This window comes from Oncorhynchus mykiss, chromosome 8, assembly GCF_057628025.1.
Source record: "Oncorhynchus mykiss isolate SJ-2025 chromosome 8, ASM5762802v1, whole genome shotgun sequence".
NCBI lineage: Eukaryota > Metazoa > Chordata > Actinopteri > Salmoniformes > Salmonidae > Oncorhynchus > Oncorhynchus mykiss.
The window spans coordinates 68,368,696-68,388,416 of record NC_143029.1 but is presented as its reverse complement, the minus strand read 5'-3'; the positions used below and the strand labels follow the sequence as shown (position 1 = coordinate 68,388,416).

At 44.3% G+C, this 19,721-nt stretch overlaps 1 protein-coding gene across 32 annotated transcripts in view; it reads right to left on the bottom strand.

Moving 5' to 3' along the window:
* Positions 1-464: 464 nt before the first annotated feature.
* Positions 465-19,721, bottom strand: part of map4l (microtubule associated protein 4 like) — a 77,205-nt gene continuing 57,948 nt past the window's right edge. For 5 of the 32 annotated variants that reach the window (XM_036986010.2, XM_090182377.1, XM_090182383.1 and 2 more), the window contains 11 exons: positions 14,943-15,337; positions 11,912-12,121; positions 11,300-11,447; positions 11,073-11,135; positions 10,292-10,536; positions 8,514-8,558; positions 6,792-6,884; positions 6,206-6,287; positions 5,904-6,022; positions 5,281-5,467; positions 465-4,949 (listed from right to left, as the gene is read on the bottom strand). In XM_036986010.2, the coding sequence (XP_036841905.2) occupies positions 4,942-4,949; positions 5,281-5,467; positions 5,904-6,022; positions 6,206-6,287; positions 6,792-6,884; positions 8,514-8,558; positions 10,292-10,536; positions 11,073-11,135; positions 11,300-11,447; positions 11,912-12,121; positions 14,943-15,337 (1,595 nt within the window). In that variant the 3' untranslated portion in view covers positions 465-4,941. The remainder of the gene's footprint in view (positions 4,950-5,280; positions 5,468-5,903; positions 6,023-6,205; positions 6,288-6,791; positions 6,885-8,513; positions 8,559-10,291; positions 10,537-11,072; positions 11,136-11,299; positions 11,448-11,911; positions 12,122-14,942; positions 15,338-19,721) is intronic. The other 27 variants (XM_021613403.3, XM_090182380.1, XM_090182385.1 and 24 more) reach the window with 10 other exon arrangements.

The following is a 19,721-nucleotide window of genomic DNA, read 5'->3' as shown; positions in this document are numbered from 1 at the left end:
TATCCAGCAACTTCGCACAGCCATTGAAGAGAAACGGGACAACATCCCACAGGCCACAATTAACAGCCAGATCAATTCTATGTGAAGGAGATGTCGTGCTGCATAAAGCAATAGTGGTCACACCAGATACTGACTGGTTTTCTGATCGACTCCCCTACCAGGATTTAAGGTATCTGTGAACAACAGATCCATATCTGTATTCCCAGTCATGTGAAATCCATAGATTAGGGCCCAACGAATTTATTTCAATTGACTGATTTCCTTATATGAACTGTAACTCAGTAAAATTGTTGAAATTGTTGCATGTTGTGTTTACATTTTTGTTCAGTATACATGCACTATACGTTGTGTTCTTGTGGACTCAGACAACATAGTTTTTTATGGAAAAGACATACTGTAATAAAAAAAGGCAATATTTGTACAGTTATACACAAAAGACAATTAAGCAGAAAAGGAAACACTCAAATGTTTGCTTGTCTTTTATTTCATGATTAATATTCACATCACTAGATAACAATTAATCACAATGAACATCTCTTTCATACCAAATTACATCTCAAATCGAAGGGGAAACAATGAACTCCTATCTATGACAGATGTCTACAATCCATTGTCTTCTGCATGCTCTTATGGTGTGCACTATGGAGAATAATACACACTGCAGGTGTGCTCTAAGACGAAGCACAGCTATGGGCTCCTTGATGCTTTACAGAAGCACACTACATAACACATGCCAAAAGACAGTTACTGTTAGTCTCACATGGGGGATGTGGGAGGGATGTCTGGATGACATTCAAGGGCTGTGTGTGTCAGGTGCTGCATTTGGGAGCATGGCCTTCAACCTATCCTCACAATGCCTGGTTCCTGATTAAAGTTGGGCACTCGGTCAGCTCACCAGTGACACAAAACATTTGGAAGAATAAGTATGAAACCGGATTATTCTTTATTCCATGTAGATTTCTAACATATAGTGAGTACAGGCCTAAGTGTAAGAGGCAGATAAAAGTGTTAATTTATTCCTCTACAGAGTTGGAGTTGGTAATAACACACCTTGACCAACCATTGAGATGCTAACCACCATTCCTACTGTCAAGTCAAATGTAGATTTAGGGCTCTATTCAATCAGAGGCGCTTTAGCCGACATCCGCATAGTGTCTGAGGTGGAACTGTGTTAGAGCTGTCAAATCCACAAGTGGCTCTCTCATACCTAAGGCGGACATTGCCATTGGCTGCACAGTCAAATTATTAACAGAAATCCCATGCAGCCTTGTTTACAACTTCAAACACTGGAATGTGATGATGATGGAAATCCTCATTTTGTTGAATGATTTTTTTATTTGAGTGTAATTCTATATATATAGTGTACATATTCTCACTCTGAGCTTCTAATGCGAGTGTGTGTGGGGGGGGGGGGGGGGGGGGGCTTCCTGATGATTGCAAGAGCAGCTGCTCAATAACTTGACAGCTCCAACGCAGTTTCCTTCTCCGACACCACCAAAACATTCGCTATGCAGGTGTCTGCTATCGCTGGTTAACGCTTGATCTGATTGAATCTAGGCCTTGGTATGTGTCCTATTGTGATTTTGAAAACAAAACAAAAAGTTCATACATATGATATTTATGTCTTGCATCTTTAATACATTGCATTTTAAAAACATTCTTGTACTTCAGCCCTTTCTGAAAAAGGCAGACTCCAGAAAGAAAACACTCTCTTTGAAAATGGGTTCATGGATGTGAAATACATTTGTCAACATCCATAAAGACTCTAATATCAATACCTATTTGTTTTTCCTGTGGTGATAAAAACATGTGGATGTCTATTTACAAACGACTGTGTGAAGACTGATGGAAGGATGGTGTTGCAAGCAGAGGTTACGCGTTGGAAAGGGGAGTGTTAACAAACGTGACGTCTAACAGGCACAAGGAGAACAGACAGAGCGAGTGACCATTGTCCCAAAGCACGACACCAAAGTCCACTAACGTGACCAGCAAGGTCACCACCAAGGAGACTAAAAGACAAATCTGTTCATCCAATCATGCCAACAGTTCTAACATACTGTAGAGCTCAAACATAAAATGTACATACCACTGTGCATTCAAAGTGCTTTCATCAGTGTAAGACTTATGCTTCAGGAAGAATTCAATTCATTCCAGTTTTTCAACTAACCATGGGAATCTTGGGGGGGAAAGAATACTTGTAAATATCATAAGGTGCTTTTTCTTTCATTCTCGATATTTTGATAACTTGCTCTTTGATTATCTCTGCCATTGACAATCCCTATTATTTCCTCCACTGCAGTGCACACACTCAAATAAATTCAAATGACACCGTACCGACATCAAGCAGCATTATATCATTACAGTACATAACAATATCTGAAAATAAAAAGGTTTGAGGGTGGGACATAAAGATCATTTTTGGGGGGGAACTATACACCTGTTACAGTTCAGCCACAGATTTGTACTAACCCAATATATACCACCGATGTTGTTTCCAATGGGAGCAAATGAAGCATATTGAGCAGAACAAGCAAAGAGCTGGGCAAAGCTAAGCACGAACTAGCGAAATCCTATTGGCCCGTTCTAGCATGTATTTGCATATTTACGCTGGAGAACTCCTACTCTGTGAAGTTGTGATTGTGCAATTACTCAATTTGCCCTTGTAATCCTTCTAAACAATGCCATTTATTTTAGAAAGGGTGAAGTCTCAAAAACTTAGTCTACTCTGTTCTTAACAGATGTTAGTTTTGGGAACAGAAAACTGTATTGAGATGTTTCATCTATCAGAAAATTAGCAGGTTTCATCGAGCTCCATGTTCTCCCACTTCCCGCCACTGGGCTTCCTCTCATCACAATATTTGATGGTGAGAAGAAGCTATAAAGGGATGCTTCAGATTTATACATCCTGTGAGAGATCTGGTTCTAGCCTTGAGAATCTACAAGGCACAATTACACATTAATATCTGGGGCCCTTATCCCTCTTGTTGGAGGTGCCATTTTTGTACTCTAAGAGCCAAACTACCAGTATTTTAAAGGCAATGGGGTGCCCTCGAACTTGATCCAGCAACATACCACTAATATGACAAACTCCACAGACATGCCTAAATGTTGATCACAACATACTACACACACACACACACACACACACTGAATCCTAATTCATAGTCATGTAATGTTATACAATTCCGCCAACCTCTTTACAAAACCGACAGCAAGTTAATCTGAGTAATTAGCTTCTTTGTTAAAAAAAAGAAAGAAAACTGCTCCAATAAGAAATTGTGCGCTATTGTTACACAATAATGTCACTTTTCACAGTGGAACCAATAGCATAAGCAGCCATTCAAATGAATTCATATTTAACAGTGGAGTAGTTGAAAAGACTGAAAATTGTTACATTGGAGATCAATAAATGACTGTCTTTGTTCGTCACAAGCTTCTCTTGATACTGACTTAAAATGGTGATTATATTGTTAAATGTATCTATCTAAATCTTGCTTTCCTTCAAAACGTCTTTCTATTCGTCTTCCCTGTCCCAACACTACAGAGACTTGATCACTGGGGGACAACACAAACAGCATTGGAGTATCTTTACTCTCCTGGTGCAATCATAGGCCTTTCCTCACTCTGTTTGCTGCCTCCTGCTTACTATTTTGCCCTGTCCCAGGCATCCAGTCTCTGTGCACAGACCCTGCAGGGGTTTGTTTGTCTCTCTCTCCCTCTGACTGTACCGTACTGCACACATGTGCGGGGATGTGTGTGTATGAGGAAGTTGTATCCTCGGCAAAGACCACTCACTGTATTGCTTTCAGAGAGATGTAACAGTAAAAGGAAAATGGTATATTATGATGAAACCACATAACAACACATCAGCTCATTGTTACAATAATTGACGAAAACACGATACAGAGTTTTTTAAAGAGATGTTAAATATCCTACTGTTTGTAACAGCCTACTAGTATCTTGTTGTTGAGAGTGCTGTGGGGGAATCACACGTTTACAAAGGGTTATCTAGACAAACTGTATTGGTTAAGAGAGGGAGTGGCATATTAGCCCCTGTTCATTGGGATGACATGACAATCCCACATGCTCACAATAAGGGGTGCTTCACTAATCGCCATTGTATAATGTACTGTATACAACTCAAGTGAAATCTGGGGTCCCAACAGTACAAGGGGAGTTATGCTCGTCCAGAGAGATAGGTACAGTAAGGAAGGTGTTACGTCTAGGGTAAGGCCTGTCACATAGATAGCATTGGCTCATTGTGATGGTCTGACGTAAAATGTACAGTCTGACACTGAAGGTGTTTGTGATTTTAATCGAGGTGGCACTACGTATAAGAACAGAAATTATAGGCTGGAACAAAAGAAGCAGGCAGTATAATAAGTTTCATTCTGCGCTGACATAACTATAACAGAACACTGAGGGTCTAGATTCCAGAAGGTTCACTCTGAGGTCATACTACTCCCCTTATATCACAGCAAGTTAAGCCAGGGCAATTCAGAAGAGACCAAACCCCACTGTACAGTAAGAGCTTGTCTATCTATCTGAACTCTGGTCTCTATACTTTAATACTGGCTCCTCTGAGACCAGAAGACTAGGAAAAATATTCCACAAGGACAGAGAGTAGTGATTAGATACAGTATGGTAAAAGGAGAGGTAAAAGGTCAAATGAAGGTGCTGGAGGAAGTTGAAATGTGCTAAAGAAGTCCCTGTCCTGCTAGCATTCAGTAGTTGTCCCCCTGCCTCATGTCTGTGTGACGAGGGTCTGGGTTGGAGCTGGAGGGTGTGGAGGAGAAAGCTGGCGGACCCCCAGAGAAACACTGAGAGAGGTGCTGCGATGAGGGTGAGGTGTGGCTGTCAATCGGGGTGGGCCGGGAGATGATGTCGGCGCCGTGGTTCGTGCAAGCCCGTGCACGCTTGCGAAAGCTCAGCTTGTAAGACTCAATCTGCTGGCAGATAAACAGAGTGGGACACAGGAAGCAATGGAGAAAAGGGGAGCAAAATAAGAGGAGAAAGAGTAGAAGGAGTTAACTTGTTATACTAATGGCATAAAATAACATGCACATTTTTTGAATACAGTATTTGCAGGAGGCAAAAAACTTGCCTACTTCACAACAATCAGTTATCTACAATCTGAGCACTCAGCAGTGACATCAAGCCCAATAAGTCATGTGAGACATGCAACAGAGGTAATCTCAAAGTTAATGCTCTGAGTGCATGACAGAAAAAGTGAGATTTGAGAAAGACCACAGGGTGTTTGTTGAGGCAAGAGGCACCTACTTGTCTCAGGGATGCGTTTGTCCATGCCCATGCCTATCGGGTCTCGCAGCCCATCACCCCCAAAGGGATTAGGGTGAGGTGTGGCCTCCTTATGTCCGTTCTCCTTAGCCATACTTCTTGCACCTGTGGCTGGAGCTCCACTAGGGGGAGATGTTTTCCCCTCAGCTTTCTCCTGCATCCCCCCAGCCTGGAAAAAAGTGAGCAGCAGGGTTTTGACATGAGAATTAGACAAACATTTAGGTAAATTACCATAATAATATGTCAATTAAAAAAGTATGTATGAATTCCTATAAGTTCAATGATCTTTTCATTACAGGTTGTTTTGCTGATGAAAGACTGGGTAATCATTAATGCCATCTAGTGGACAAACAGGTTAAAGCACAATGACGCAACTTATTTTAAAAGGATGAAATTGCTCTCTGAATGTAGTCAACCAGCATGTTCAAATGAAACGTTTCCACCACCACAACCTCAAACATCCTGTATTTGTGTGTTGCGCAATAAACAATTTCTTTAGAACGTTAAGCTTTCTGAAATGTATTTGAATAAAACCTTCAACACCAAATCCTGGTTAAGTAAAACATGTAAATAACTACGTGACTACAAGAGAATGGTGACCTTACCTTGTTTTGTACATCCTCTGCCTCAAGGCCAATATTGTCCATTGACCCCACCTTGGGCTTGCCATTACCATTGGCCTTAGCCTCAATCTTCACATCGCCACCCCCTGTAGTGGACACACCTTAGTGGCATAAGAAGGTATTTAATTTGATATAGGAGGCTTCCCAAATGGAACCCTATTACCTATATAGTCCACTCTTTTTGAGCAGGTCCAATGAGACTCTGGTCAAAAGTTGTGTACTGTGTAGGGGATAGGGTGGCATTTGGGATGCAGACATCATTTCCAAAATCATCAGATGTCTACCTGGCTTGTGCTTGATGTTGTCCTTAGAGCCACACTTGGAGGTCACTTTGCTCAAGTCCACCTTCTTATGCTGAATCTGGACCTGAATGCACCCAAACAAACAATACAAATGTTGAAGTATGAATGGCAAAGGTGAAACAACACCCACTCTGACATTCTCACACAATGGCTTGAATCACTTTCACCCATCAGTATAACACGGATTATGAAATTTGAGTACTCTACTGTAAAGTAGAGAAGTGGGCATTTTAAGTATCCATTTAAATTGATTTTGTTGTCACTAAATAAGGAAATGTAATACTTGTTGCAATGTAAAAGAGAGTGAAAGAGAAGGAGGCAGATAGAAAGCTAGTATCTCTTCAGCTGGTTAGTTGGGTGAGACAGTTGGCACAAACAGCATAGCATTCAGACCTCACATTATAACAAGGCTGGCCAATGGGGCTGACCATAGAATTAGAATGACTAGAACATTAGGACATTACTCTATTACAAATGGGGCTGACTTCCTTACAGTCCAATCGAGCATGTTAGTGGGATATGGGGAATGAGGCAGCAGCCACATGGGAGCCCCATGTGTTGTACTTACATTCCCTCCACCAGGGACATGCTTGATATTATCCTTGGAGCCACAGCGGGAGGTGATATGGCTGAAGTCCAGTTTTTTGTGGACTATCATAACCTACAAAGAAGCACAATAGCAGTGGGAACGGTTCACTACGGTGAGTCTAGAATTAGTGGAGGGTGGTGGAGAAGCAGCCAGGATGAAAAGTGAAAGCAATCTAAAGAGCATGTTGTTAACTCATTCTTACACATAGTAAGTAAAACCAGTCACACAACAGTCAGAAAGCTGGCTGGTCAGATGTCAGTATTTACATGCAAATTAGCTCAAATATCATCCAATTCTAGATGTGGCTGATCAAAGTAGATAACTATTGCAGTGTTTATGAATAAAGATAATACACGCACAAGCGCACACGAGCACACACACACACACACACACACACACACACACACACACACACACACACACACACACACTAGCCAGCCATCTCTTCCCTGATATCAATTGCTGATTTCAAAACACCGTCACTTATCGAAAGGAACAGACCTGCAGTTCAAAAACCTTGAATGAAAAGCACTAATCTGTTTTCACAATTTATTTTTTGCTTGGTATACTGAGATGCCTGATGTTTAAATTAGTTTAGTTAGACTCTGTGACGCAGGTAGCATCGCAGACGGGCTGAGTCACCCTCTAAAACACTAGCCCACAGTCAAGGTCTGCTATTTCCAACTGCTTGCTCACACTGCCTCAAGCTCATATCTTATTGAACTCAACTCACAGGTGTCGGACAACCAGAGGCTTCTCTGCTATATCACTCAGTTGATGAGAAGACAGCAGCAAGTGCTTCCCACATTTCCCCCCCAAAATGACATCTGATGATGTTGAATCAACGTGGAAAACTGACTGAATTTGCAAACCGTTTCGTATTTCTTTCACCCAACTGTTAACCTAAATCCAATTACATTTTTTGTTGATTTCACGTTGAAATTCACGTTAGTTGACATCTCAATTTGAATCAAAACTAGACGTTGAAAGTATGTCTGTGCCCAGTGGGTTGTTTCTGAATTGCATATCTTACCATTATAATCCTTCATTGAATCATACTGATAGGACTGTAAAAATGGTTTAGGGTAAATTACGTAAAAGTAAACCCAGATGAATAAGAGCAGTGGTATTGGTTACACTATGAACCCAAAAGCCTTCCAGGGCCTCTCAAATACTCAAGCTCAGGGACCTTCGAAATGTACCAGGTGTGAGGACCAGCGCAGGACAATGGTCACTGTGGTGTTATTCCACGAGGAGGTTCATTAGGTTTCTGTGCCAAATAACTGGGATGGGTAGTGCCATGATTGTAGAGGTCAGATGGATGACGGCAAGGTCAATTCCTGTCTGTCTGTTTTTCTGTCTGTAAGTTAAGCTGTGCATATCAGGGGAGACAGAGACTTGGAGTACACTGTCCACAACTATTCACATTTTATACCGGAAAGCAACAGTCTATCATGAAGAGGAAGAAAAGGTGAGGATGTGCATGACTGATAGTATGTTAGACTGGGAGTGTGTTAGAGCGGGAGTGTGCGATGTGTCTGTATGTGTTTGTGTATGTACAGATAGGTTCAAACAGTCAGTGGACAAAAAAGGTCCACTTATGTCATTTCCTTCAGTGTGATATTGAAGGACAGAGAGTGGTTGAGCACATGGGTCAGAATGAGCAAGGGGTGTGTGATGATGGCGATGGTAGGGACTCACCTTGCCCTGGCCGTCTTTGGATTGGGAACCCCCCGCCGAGGAGACCTGAGGGGAGACAACCACCCCTGGGTCAATATCAGGAGACAAGGCTGCCCTGGACCCTGGGTCAGTACCACCAGGGCTCAGGAGAATGTGGTGTGGTGTACAGGTGGAGGGAATTGCTCTGCTTTAAGGCTACACCAACGGTCTGTGTGACTGACAGGTTTCAAACCCAGGTCTCCTGCATGCCAGAAGAGTGCATTGGCTCGAAACAATGTGTTGAGAATTTGTTTCTATGGAGACTCCCTTTTGCATACATCACTGTGACAGGTAACCTTTTGTGGATGGACACTGACGCAACCTATGAGTGAAAGGAGCTGTCAGTTGTAATGTAGAGAGATGAGAAAGAGAAAAGAGAGAGATAAGAGAGAAAATAAAAAGTTACAGAGAGGATAAGAGAGAAATAAAGGGGAGAGAACAGAGAGAGAAACAGAAACGCATAAGTAGACAGACAGATACACTACATGACCAAAATTAAGTGGACACCTGTTCGTCGTACATCTCATTACAAAACCATGGGCATTAATATGGAGTTTACTGCTATAACAGTCTCCACTCTTCTGGGAAGGCGTTCCACTAGATGTTAGAACATTGCTGGGGGGACTTGCTTCCATTCAGCCACAAGAGCATTAGTGAGGTCGGGCACTAATGTTGAGCGATTAGGCCTGGATCACTGTCGACGTTCCAATTCATCCCAAAAGTGTTTGATGGGGTTGAGGTCAGGGGCATTGTCATGTTGAAACAGGAAAGGGTCTTCCCCAAACTGTTGCCACAAATTTGGAGGCACAAAGATTTCCCTTCACTGGAACTAAGGGGCCTAGCCTGAACCATGAAAAACAGACCCAGGCCATTAATCGTCCTCCACCAAAAGTGAGCTTTACAGCACTCCAGCCGACGCTTGGCAATGTGCATAGTGATCTCAGGCTTGTGTGCGGCTGCTCGACCATGGACACCCATTTCATGGCGAACGGTTCTTGTGCTGACATTGCTTCCAGAGATGTTCTAGATGTCTGTATTGAGTGCTGCAACCGAGGACAGACAATTTGTACGCGTTACGTGCTCCAGCACTCGGAAGTCCCGTTCTGTGAGCTTGTGTGGCCTACCACTTCTCGGCTGAGCCATTGTTGCCACTAGGAGTTTCCACTTCACAATAACAGCACTTACAGTTCACCGGGGCAGCCCTAGCAGGGCAGAAATCGTATGAACTGACTTGTTGGAAAGGTGGCATCCTTTGATGGTATCATGTTGAAAGACAGTGAGCTCTTCAGTAAGGCCATTCTACTAGCAATGTTTGTCTATGGAGATTGCATGGATGTGTGCTCGATTTTATACACCTGTCAGCAACAGGTGTGGCTGAATAGTCAAATTCACTAATTTGAAGGGGTGTCCACATACTTAGGTATTTATAGTGTAGTTTGCGTAGCATATTTTCTCCAGGAGTAGCATGCATTGTGCCACTATTTAGTTGAGAAAGCCATAAATGTTGGTAAAGAGGGTGGTATAAGACCTTGTTATATGGTAGCAGTGGAGAAGTGAGGTTTTTGATAATATGGAATTTGTATGATGTTGAATGAGAATTTGCTTGTGACAAAACCCATGCCTTGAATGGCATTTGACAGCACTGAAGGCATGATAGATATGTCAATACACAAATGTCTACGTCTGATGTCGGTCCACTTAAATAGGCCTCTTTCCCAAAGCTTTCATGTACAGTACATCTCTATCCCACGTTACCGCACCTTGCCACCGGTAGACTGATACTTCATGTTGTCTGTGGAGCCGATCTTGGAGCGCACATTCTTCAGGTCTGGCAAGGGTGCGTTAATGGGCCTGGGAGTCCTAGGAGCTCTGGGTACAGCTGGCTTCCTCTCCATAGCTGTCTGCTTGGGCACCGGGGGTTTGGTGATGCGTCTGCGAGGTTGCTCCCCGTTGGTTGCAGGAGTGCTTGGAGCAGTAGCAGAAGTGTGAGGTACCCTGGGCTTGGCTGGGGCGGTGATAGAAATAGACAAAGGGCATGAGGAACCATACCCTCTAAGGGCTGGAGCTGAGCACACACACAAACAATAACAACAATGATTCACTAGGAAACAATGTCCTGGAAGCTAACTAGTCCCCAGGGGGAGAGGATAAGGAACAACACTACTACTACCTACAGAGGGTAGATACTGTGGTCTCTGGTAGTGGGTTTTCCAAGGCTGTGTCAGCAGCCTCTGATTCGATGACTAATGAATATCTCAGAGGAGGACGTGACAGGCCTGAGGCGTCAGTCAGTGTTTTCAGGAACTGGAGCTACTGTTGAGACTAAGTGTCTGTCTCCCTCTGCGTCCCTGTCTGTCTCCTAGCATCACTTACCCATTGCACTTGTCTCTCTCTGTGTAGTCATAATGACACTGTCAAGAGAGATTATAACAGACGACACTTGTCTGTCCTTACAATTTCAAAGAACACATTCAACTCTAGGGTATTTTAGTTGTATAATGAGATACTTGGGTTAGATTGTGCATGTTGGTTCGTTGTTACCTGGTGTTGTCTTCAGCGTAGTAGGCTTCTTCAAGTCACCTGGCTTGATATCAGTCTTGGGAACTGTAGGGTAGAGAACATAACCAAGCTCCCCTTACATGATTGAGACTAGTGGACATTTAGGGACCAAGGAATTCTGACGTTGGCTTTTTGAATATCACCATCATCAAGAATAAAGTACCTTAAAGCATGTCAGCTTGCACTATACAGTTAAGAGTTGGTGTCACCTGTGTTGCGGCGCAGAGAAGGGACATTAGCAGAGGGGCGTGGCCCAGCAGGTTTAGTAGAGGGGGTAGTAGAGGAACTGTCCTTATTGGCCGTGCCGTTGGCCTTTGGCACAGGAGGACGTCTGTCAGAAGTGCCGTTTTCTGGAGTCTGAGTAGGCAAACAGGAAATCAGAGAAGGGTGTGGTGTGGAAGAGAGCGCTGGACATAGGGAGGGTTGGTTGGGAGAGGCAACTAGAGGTGTAAGGAAGATGGAGAAGGCTGAGGGAAAAGAGAGATAGGTGTGTGATAAAAAACACACCAAATGGAAGTTGATTAAGCAATTAGGGGAGTAAAGACTGGAAACAGAAAGGAGATATTGGAAATGCATGCTGGGATCTTCAGGGAGTTATAGAAAATATTCAGCTGGTAGGACTAAATGGTGAAGAGCCCGGACAGAGGTTATAGTGCAGGGAGTTGGTGGTCCACAAACTGTGAGTGAGAGTCAGAAGGTGGACACTGGACAGTTATATAGCAGAGCCAAACAAAGGGAAGGGGGACAACGTGCCAACCACAAGAGGGAAGGCCAGTGAGCAGAGACAGGAGTGAGGGAAGTGGGAGTGGGAGGGGACTCACCTTGGACTTGGATGCTGTAGGGGTTTGACTGGGAGCGACAGTTGGCCGCTTGGTGCCAGCAGTGGGAGTGGTTGCCTTGGTAACAGGACTTTTTTTATTGGCAGAGCTGGAGGTGGGGGCGGAACGTTTTAGGGGGGCAGCTGCATCCCCAGTGGACAGAGAGGTGGGCCGTGTTTTGACAGAGTTTGGTTTGGTTGACCCAACAGCAGGCTGTACAACAACGTCACACGATGAAGGAAAAAATAAGAAAACCAAAAGCATACAACAGAGGAGAGGCAGCATGGTAAAGCAACAGAGGACAGGCAGCATGGTAAAGAAACAGAGGACAGGCAGCATGGTAAAGAAACAGAGGAGAGGCAGCATGGTAAAGCAGCAGAGGACAGGCAGCATGGTAAAGAAACAGAGGAGAGGAAGCATGGTAAAGAAACAGAGGAGAGGCAGCATGGTAAAGCAGCAGAGGACAGGCAGCATGGTAAAGAAACAGAGGAGAGGCAGCATGGTAAAGAAACAGAGGACAGGCAGCATGGTAAAGAAACAGAGGACAGGCAGCATGGTAAGGCAACAGAGGACAGGCAGCATGGTAAAGAAACAGAGGACAGGCAGCATGATAAAGAAACAGAGGACAGGCAGCATGGTAAAGCAGCAGAGGACAGGCAGCATGGTAAAGCAGCAGAGGACAGGCAGCATGGTAAAGAAACAGAGGAGAGGCAGCATGGTAAAGCAACAGAGGACAGGCAGCATGGTAAAGCAACAGAGGACAGGCAGCATGGTAAAGCAGCACAGGCAGCATGGTAAAGCAGCAGAGAACAGGCAGGACGGTAAAGCAACAGAGAACAGGCAGGACGGTAAAGCAGCACAGGCAGCATGGTAAAGCAACAGAGGACAGGCAGCATGGTAAAGCAACAGAGGACAGGCAGCATGGTAAAGCAACAGAGGACAGGCAGCATGGTAAAGCAACAGAGCACAGGCAGCATGGTAAAGCAACAGAGGACAGGCAGCATGGTAAAGCAACAGAGGACAGGCAGCATGGTAAAGAAACAGAGGACAGGCAGCATGATAAAGAAACAGAGGACAGGCAGCATGGTAAAGAAACAGAGGAGAGGCAGCATGGTAAAGCAACAGAGGACAGGCAGCATGGTAAAGCAACAGAGAACAGGCAGGACGGTAAAGCAGCACAGGCAGCATGGTAAAGCAACAGAGGACAGGCAGCATGGTAAAGCAACAGAGGACAGGCAGCATGGTAAAGCAACAGAGGACAGGCAGCATGGTAAAGCAACAGAGCACAGGCAGCATGGTAAAGCAACAGAGGACAGGCAGCATGGTAAAGCAGCACAGGCAGCATGGTAAAGCAGCAGAGGACAGGCAGCATGGTAAAGCAGCAGAAGACAGGAAGCATGGTAAAGCAACAGAGGACAGGCAGCATGGTAAAGCAGCAGAGGACAGGCAGCATGGTAAAGCAACAGAGGACAGGCAGCATGGTAAAGTAACAGAGGACAGGCAGCATGGTAAAGCAGCAGAGGACAGGCAGCATGGTAAAGCTGCAGATGACAGGCAGCATGGTAAAGCAGCAGATGACAGGCAGCATGTTACATTAGCAGTGGACAGGCAGGACGGTAAAGCAACAGAGGACAGGCAGCATGGTAAAGCAACAGAGGACAGGCAGCATGGTAAAGCAACAGAGGACAGGCAGCATGGTAAAGCAGCAGAGGACAGGCAGCATGGTAAAGAAACAGAGGACAGGCAGCATGGTAAAGCAACAGAGGACAGGCAGCATGGTAAAGCAACAGAGGACAGGCAGCATGGTAAAGCAACACAGGCAGCATGGTAAAGCAGCAGAGGACAGGCAGCATGGTAAAGCAGCAGAAGACAGGCAGCATGGTAAAGCAGCAGAGGACAGGCAGCATGGTAAAGCTGCAGACGACAGGCAGCATGGTAAAGCAACAGAGGACAGGCAGCATGGTAAAGCAGCAGAGGACAGGCAGCATGGTAAAGCAACAGAGGACAGGCAGCATGGTAAAGCAACACAGGCAGCATGGTAAAGCAACAGAAGACAGGCAGCATGGTAAAGCAGCAGATGACAGGCAGCATGGTAAAGCTGCAGATGACAGGCAGCATGGTAAAGCAGCAGATGACAGGCAGCATGTTACATTAGCAGTGGACAGGCAGGACGGTAAAGCAACAGAGGACAGGCAGCATGGTAAAGCAACAGAGGACAGGCAGCATGGTAAAGCAGCAGAGGACAGGCAGCATGGTAAAGCAACAGTGGACAGGCAGCATGGTAAAGCAACAGAGGACAGGCAGCATGGTAAAGCAGCAGAGGACAGGCAGCATGGTAAAGCAGCAGAGGACAGGCAGCATGGTAAAGCAGCAGAAGACAGGCAGCATGGTAAAGCAGCAGAGGACAGGCAGCATGGTAAAGCTGCAGACGACAGGCAGCATGGTAAAGCAACAGAGGACAGGCAGCATGGTAAAGCAGCAGAGGACAGGCAGCATGGTAAAGCAACAGAGGACAGGCAGCATGGTAAAGCAACACAGGCAGCATGGTAAAGCAACAGAAGACAGGCAGCATGGTAAAGCAGCAGAGGACAGGCAGCATGGTAAAGCAACAGAAGACAGGCAGCATGGTAAAGCAACAGAGGACAGGCAGGGGGTGGCAGGTAGCCTAATGGCTAGAGCGTTGGGCCAGTAACCGAAAGGTTGCAAGATCGAATCCCAGAGCCGTTAATTAAAAACTGTGTCATTCTGTCCCTGAGCAAGGCAGTTTTAAATTAACCCGCTGTAATTGAAAATAAGAATTTGTTCTTAACCGACTTGCCTAGTTAAAAAACAAAGCAGCAGAGGCCGCATTCACTATAAACCTCAAACCAGGAGCATCAGCAGAGCAAGTTCTAGCAGCAGGCTAGATAACCTTTCTAAATTTGAATTAGCACATAAGCGCATGCACACACACACTAGAGATGGCAGTGACAGTTGCAGAAGCAGCTTGCACTGATATGAATGGTAACATTGTCCCAGCCTTTCCCTGACCTACCTTGGCCTTACTGTCTGGGCTGGTGAGGTCCTGCTTGCTTCTGATGGTTGTTGGGGACTTTGCAGTACCTTTCCCAGCCTTTTCATTCTTCTCAACTTTAACCATCTTTTCTGTTTTCTCTCCATTTTCTTTCTTCTCCATCTTTCCATCTTTGTTGGTCTTCTCTGGCTTGTCCACTTTTTCATTTTTAACATTTTTCTCTGTCTTGTCAATCTTCTCTTCGTCTTTGAGGATCTCAGATTTGTTTGTCTTGTCAGCATTGACTTTCTTAGATTGATCTTTTTTCTCTTTATTCTCCATCTTGTCCGACTTCTCGGTCTTATCAAACATGTTCAAGTTATCCACCTTGGGGAAGAAATCAGCCTTCTCTTGTTTGTCCTTATTTTCTGCTTTCACTGTAGAGAGACAAAAATAGACATATATATATTGAGAAAACCCACAATACTATATGTCATGAAAAAAGACCAGAATTTATCTGAGGATCAAATACAGAAGGAGAAACCTTTCATAGTGCCAGTGCTGCTTTCAGCCATGAGCGAGAGCATATCTGTTTCAAATCATGGGAAACTGTGCTCAGATGGATGCTGACAACATGGTTCATGGCTTTCAACTATCCACAACACCAAATGACCATATGTTCCTTGACATTTGCGACACCCAGTTACTAAAGACCAGCGTTGTCGTTGAGGAGGGGGTGAAGGGCATGAAACCGTCAATGATCTGACCTATCAGTTCACTTTATGTTCCACTGACAAACAGCATTGTGTGTTATTAACCGAACCACAGATTCAGACTGGCTTTAGCTTCAAAATCTAGCTTCAACAATACATCCAAAGAATGCCACATGGACAACAGAATGTACATGGACAACAGCACTCAGTACAGATCTGCTATCTTAAGTTGATTACTTTGCTGATACAGAGAGCTTTCCTGCGCAGCAGGAAATGCACAATTCTAGTGTATTCAAGGTTTAAACAGGCTTCTAATTTTATCTTTAAAATGTCAGATTTGATTCACCCTGATGAAAAATGTAACAACGCCTACAAAAATGTCCATTAATAATAGTCCACATAATAATTCCCATTTCCTGTTCCTGCAGGATTATTTTCCTACTGTGAGAAGCAGGGTCAAATGAAGAAGTGCATCTGTATATATTGCTTCTATTCAAACAGGCAGCTAAATGTCAATCCTCTAAAATTGTTTGATAGACTTAATCACAGCAGAACACCGTCGCTGGTGAGGAAATGAGAGTTAGTAGACTACAGTGACCATGGCATGCTGGTGAGGAGTCTGGGCAGGGCCACAGAAAGTGACAGAGACCAGGGTTGAGCTGGACAGATAGAACAGCACATTGTTGGCATGGGCTCCTTATGTAACCCAGCTTCAGTGACCTCTACAGAGAGAGAGTGTTCATCCTAAATGGCACTCTATTCCCTATGGAGAGCACTACGTTTGACCAAGTCAGAGTATTGCCCTACTTAGAGAATAGGGTGCCATTTGGAATGCATCATGAGAGAGGAAAACCAATGTGCCAAAGAGATGAGGAAATGTGGCACAAATTAAGCTGGGTCAAAAGAAGAGCTACTTGTGCAATGAAAGAATCTGCTTTTCAATGAAAATTCTGACCAATTAGTTGACTAGAGCATCCATTTTTCAAAAGAGAGTGATGGCAAATGGATTGTACATTTTTGACAGATAGATACCATTTTAACTTGTCAAACCGGATCATATTTGTCACAATGGTACAGAAACATGAGCCAATCGCAAAATCTATCAAATCATTAAGACTAAACCAGAATGGCCTTGTTGTTCTAATGGCTGGCTTTAGGAGCCCTGGTTCCAGTAACGATCATACACTATAGACTCTAGTATGGAGCTGTTCTGTATGTCTGGCCAGTGGTGTAAACATACACTATAGACTCTAGTATAGAGCTGTTCTGTATGTCTGGCCAGTGGTGTAAACATACACTATAGACTCTAATATAGAGCTGTTCTGTATGTCTGGCCAGTGGTGTAAACATACACTATAGACTCTAGTATAGAGCTGTTCTGTATGTCTGGCCAGTGGTGTAAACATACACTATAGAATCTAGTATAGAGCTGTTCTGTATGTCTGGCCAGTGGTGTAAACATACACTATAGACTCTAGTATAGAGCTGTTCTGTATGTCTGGCCAGTGGTGTAAACATACACTATAGACGCTAGTATAGAGCTGTTCTATATGCCTGGTCAGTGGTGTAAACATACACTATAGACGCTAGTATAGAGCTGTTCTATATGCCTGGCCAGTGGCGTAAACACAATGTCACATAAGTTAGAGAATGACTAACACACAGGGACATGATGGAGCAGGTGCTCATGATATTTCAATGCAGGTGACCAGCATCAAACACCAGACACCCACATGAATATACAAGCATACACATGCACCCACCCACCCACACCCACACAAACGTTATATGAAGTGATGATGCTTATCTGTCGCCAGAATTTGTCAAATGTGGAACTGTACAGTTTGTCTTTGAATGACCATGCATTGGAGAAAGGCACGCAAGCAGAGGGATTATTTTCCGATGACCTTCATTCATGAGGTAGAAATGTTACAGCAGGATGATATTGCCAGGCAGCTACACTACATGACCAAAAGTAATGCAGTGCTTGCCAAACATCTCATTCCAAAATCATGGACATTTTTAATATGGAGTTGGTCGTCACTTTGCTGCTATAACAGCCTCCACTCTTCTGGGAAGGCTTCCACTAGATGTTGGAACATTGCTGTGGAGACTTGTTTCCATTCAGCCATATGAGCATTAGTGAGGTTGGGCACTGATGTTGGGTGATTAGGCGTGGCTCACAGTTGGCGTTCCAATTCATCCCAAAGGTGTTCGAGGGGGTTGAGGTCAGGGCTCTGTGCAGGCCAGTCAAGTTCTTCCACACCGATCTCAACAAACAATTTCTGTTACTTGTTTACTTCTTATTTGTGTCAGGTATCTCCATTTTGGGATAGGTCACTGAATTGCTAGCACTAGTTGCTCACGGTGCTACAGTGGCTACAAACGTATGGCGCTGGGTGAATGTCAATGCGTTATCATGTGATGCTGCCTTCAAATCTTGTGCCAACTGGAGAAGTGCTCCCTACGAAGGTAGATGCCTTTGGAGGCAGGTAGGCAGCAGGCAGCTAGCTGCCTTTAGATTTGTTAAATAATCATAGTAGGCTACACCAACATTAGTTTCCATGTCAAAATAGTTGCTCAGCACTGGGCGCCAACTCATGATGCTCCGAGCAGAAGCGTGCTGCTCAGACCACTGCGCTATGGCAGTTCACAATGCTTAAGCAAGCCGTGAGAATACTTGATGATACTTGACGGTATGAGGTCAGTTAGTTTGCAGATCCTACCCCAAACCATCGCCCCCTGGGTATGGTACTGCATTGTATAGCCTACAAACACCGTTTCCAGCTGCCCCCTGGGTATGGTACTGCATTGTATAGCCTACAAACACCGTTTCCAGCTGCCCCCTGGGTATGGTACTGCATTGTATAGCCTACAAACACCGTTTCCAGCTGCCCCCTGGGTATGGTACTGCATTGTATAGCCTACAAACACCGTTTCCAGCTGCCCCCTGGGTATGGTACTGCATTGTATAGCCTACAAACACCGTTTCCAGCTGCCCCCTGGGTATGGTACTGCATTGTATAGCCTACAAACACAATTTCCAGCTGCCCCCTGGGTATGGTACTGCATTGTATAGCCTACAAACACTGTTTCCAGCTGCCCCCTGGGTATGGTACTGCATTGTATAGCCTACAAACACCGTTTCCAGCTGCCCCCTGGGTATGGTACTGCATTGTATAGCCTACAAACACCGTTTCCAGCTGCCCCCTGGGTATGGTACTGCATTGTATAGCCTAGAAACACCGTTTCCAGCTGCCCCCTGGCGGCAATTGTAAATAGTCAATATTCATTCAAATCCTCCTGCTGCGGGATTATTTTCCTCCTGCGATGAAATGGGTCATCTGTATATACTGCAAGCAAAATGGCCTCAGGCTCCAGACTGCCTTGCCTGTTTGGTGTTACTGAATCTAAGTGTGTCTATGAATAACATGGAGTTGTCATCCAATCCGAAAGCATCCCCAGGAGTCCCCACATAGCACCACTAAAAATGACTACTCTCTGTTTAAATGATTACCAGGACTCGGTTTCAAATCAACTACACACCCTTCCCTTAGTGCTAGCCAATCGATGGAGTGCCACTTGATGTGATGCATCACTAAACAACACAGTCATTTGAAGATGGGGGTTTGAGAGGGTAAACGAACCTCAGTATTTCAATAGACACTCATATATTTAGAGGAACTTGACTCTTCAATGATGGTGCCTTTGACATTTTGTCAAAACAAAAGGTAGACAAAACAATAGATGTAAAAATTCCCTTATTCTATCCTTTCTGAATTTTTAATTGTCCTGCTATCTTCAAACCAACGCTTTTTGAGAAGCAAATCATCCTAGTGTAAATATACCAAAAAAACCTAGTTCAAGCTGGTGAATATATATATATATATTTTTTTTACATCCATTCTTCTTTTGGCTTCCTCCATTTTGTCTTTCAGCACCCAATCATTGTCAATGAAACAAACAACTATTCCAGCCTAGAGAAATACCACTGCCCACTGATCACAAATAAACCTGAACTCCCAAATCTATATACTTAAATGACTGTAGGTCAATGATGAGCAACATGTTATAACAAATTAATGAGAGCTGTTCCAGCAACAGAGGA